The sequence below is a fragment of the Microtus ochrogaster genome, chromosome 8 (assembly GCF_000317375.1).
Source record: "Microtus ochrogaster isolate Prairie Vole_2 chromosome 8, MicOch1.0, whole genome shotgun sequence".
Taxonomy (NCBI): domain Eukaryota; kingdom Metazoa; phylum Chordata; class Mammalia; order Rodentia; family Cricetidae; genus Microtus; species Microtus ochrogaster.
This window is the reverse complement of record NC_022015.1, coordinates 69320443-69322376: the sequence shown is the minus strand read 5'-3', so window position 1 is coordinate 69322376 and position 1934 is coordinate 69320443. Positions and strand designations below refer to the sequence as shown.

Below are 1934 nucleotides of genomic sequence, written 5' to 3'. Positions count from 1 at the left end.
GCCCGCGGGCAACCGAGCCGCCAGCGACGCCCGCACAGCCGCGGGGGCCCGGGCGGGGGGCCATGCCGTGCCGGAGGGAGGAGGAGGAGGAAGCCGGCGACGAGGCGGAGGGGGAGGACGACGACGACAGCTTCCTTCTGCTGCAGCAGTCGGTGACTCTGGGCGGCTCGGCCGACGTGGACCAGCTCATCGCCCAGATCGGCGAGACGCTGCAGCTGGACGCGGCGCACGACGACCCGGCCTCGCCGTGTGCTGCCCCGGGTCCCCCGCCCCCTCCTCCGCCCCCGCGAGTCGTGGCGGTGCTGCCGGCGGACAAGGCCCGGGCCCCAACTAGGCGGCTGCTGCGAGCGGCCGCATCTGCGGAGGCCGGGGACCCGGCGCCCCCGGGGGCGGTGCGCTGCGTGCTAGGAGAGCGCGGGCGCGTGCGGGGTCGGGCGGCTCCCTACTGCGTGGCCGAGCTCTCCGGGGGCGCCAGCGCGCTTTCCGGGCTGGGGCGGCGGGGGTGGCTCCCGGGTGCCGTGACATCTCGGCGAATCCAGCAGCGGCGGTGGGCTCCCGGCGGAGCGCGTGCTGGCGACGACGACCCACACCGGCTCCTGCAGCAGCTCGTGCTCTCGGGAAACCTCATCAAGGAGGCGGTGCGCAGGCTCCAGCGAGCGGTTGCGGCGGTCGCAGCCACGAGCCCCGCGAGCGCCCCGGGGTCCGTGAGTGGTCGAAGCGGACCGGACTCGGGCACCTGGCTCTGACTCGGGGTCCTGGAGGAGGAAGCGGACGCGGCTAAGCCGACCCAACAATGTTCTGCGCCGGACTGTCCGGAGCTGAAGCCGTCGTCCATCCCGCGGGCTACAGCCCCAAAGTTACCTGCCGCGCGAGGCTGTTAGAGAAAACGAACTCGACTGAGCAGCACCGGCAGCCGAGTACCTGGGATTTACCGGGAGAACTGTGGCAGCTACTTGATCAACTTGGACCTGACTTAGCCCTTGGGGACAGCGTGTGCTTGGATTGTTTATAGATGTTGCTCGCAGGGGCGGGAATTGGGAGGACTTTCTAACAATACTTGAAAACGAATAGTCGGCATACATGGTCTCGTTATTTTCGGGTGGAGAAACTTCCTGAATGTGGTGCTACAATTGCAGATCGAAGAGGTTCTGGGGTGAAGAATGTTAAAACTTGGCAGTTGGGTGGTTGGCAACGGTGAAGGTGGGCGATGGGACCCAGTTGGTGAATTCTTGAAGATGGGGAGAGTTGAGTTTAAACGTGGGCTTGTAAAGGACTTGACCTTGCCAACTTTGACTCGAGGTCAGCTTGGTTGTGAGTTGGGTGTTGTGGGATCCTTGGGAGAGCTCTAACCGCGGTGTCTTTTTTTTTTTTTTTTCCCCTCTTGATCCAAGCGCAGACCTGTCTCCTTTGCCACCGCTTGGAGTCTCCCGAGGACACGGAGGCCAATAGGGCTGTGACTGGAGAGTTATTTGCGCTTTCTGTGCTTTTCTCTTTCCAGAACAACAACTCCTGCTAGACCATTCTTGGCTGTCGCACCAGCTTTCTCAGAAACGGCCATAAACAACCCCTGTCCTCTTGTGGGGTGTGTGTGGTTGAATGAAAGCCTCGGACACACTTTTCTGTACTGTTTTGAGCCTCTGCAGACTCCGAGAGGCCCTCTCCTGCTTCCTCACCTGCTAGTTCTTTGTGAGTGACTGAAACCGTTTTTAAAAAAATGTGACTCCAGGAGGAGAAACCGCCGGCTTTTCCCCCTTGTGAAACTTGAGGGTCCCCTTTCTGAGGTGCCACCCCCAGACTCTAAGGTAGCTAAACCATTTTTTTTTTTTAAGATTCAATGGCTTGTTCATCTTTCAGATGTAGCTGTTGACGTACACTTCGCAACGGAGTGTCTGAAATTGTGGTGGTCCTGATTTATAGGATATCAATTAAAATGT

General features: G+C 60.4%; 1 protein-coding gene across 1 annotated transcript; it reads left to right on the top strand.

Moving 5' to 3' along the window:
• The first annotated feature begins 6 nt into the window (after positions 1-6).
• Positions 7-1934, top strand: Frat2 (FRAT2, WNT signaling pathway regulator). Its single transcript, XM_005352282.3, has one exon. The coding sequence runs from the start codon at positions 63-65 to the stop codon at positions 744-746; it is 684 nt and encodes a 227-aa protein (XP_005352339.1). The 5' UTR covers positions 7-62; the 3' UTR covers positions 747-1934.

Coding starts and splice junctions, on each gene's coding strand:
- Frat2 (XM_005352282.3), top strand. CDS start 63: ATGCCGTGCCGGAGGGAGGAGGAGGAGGAAGCCGGCGACGAGGCGGAG.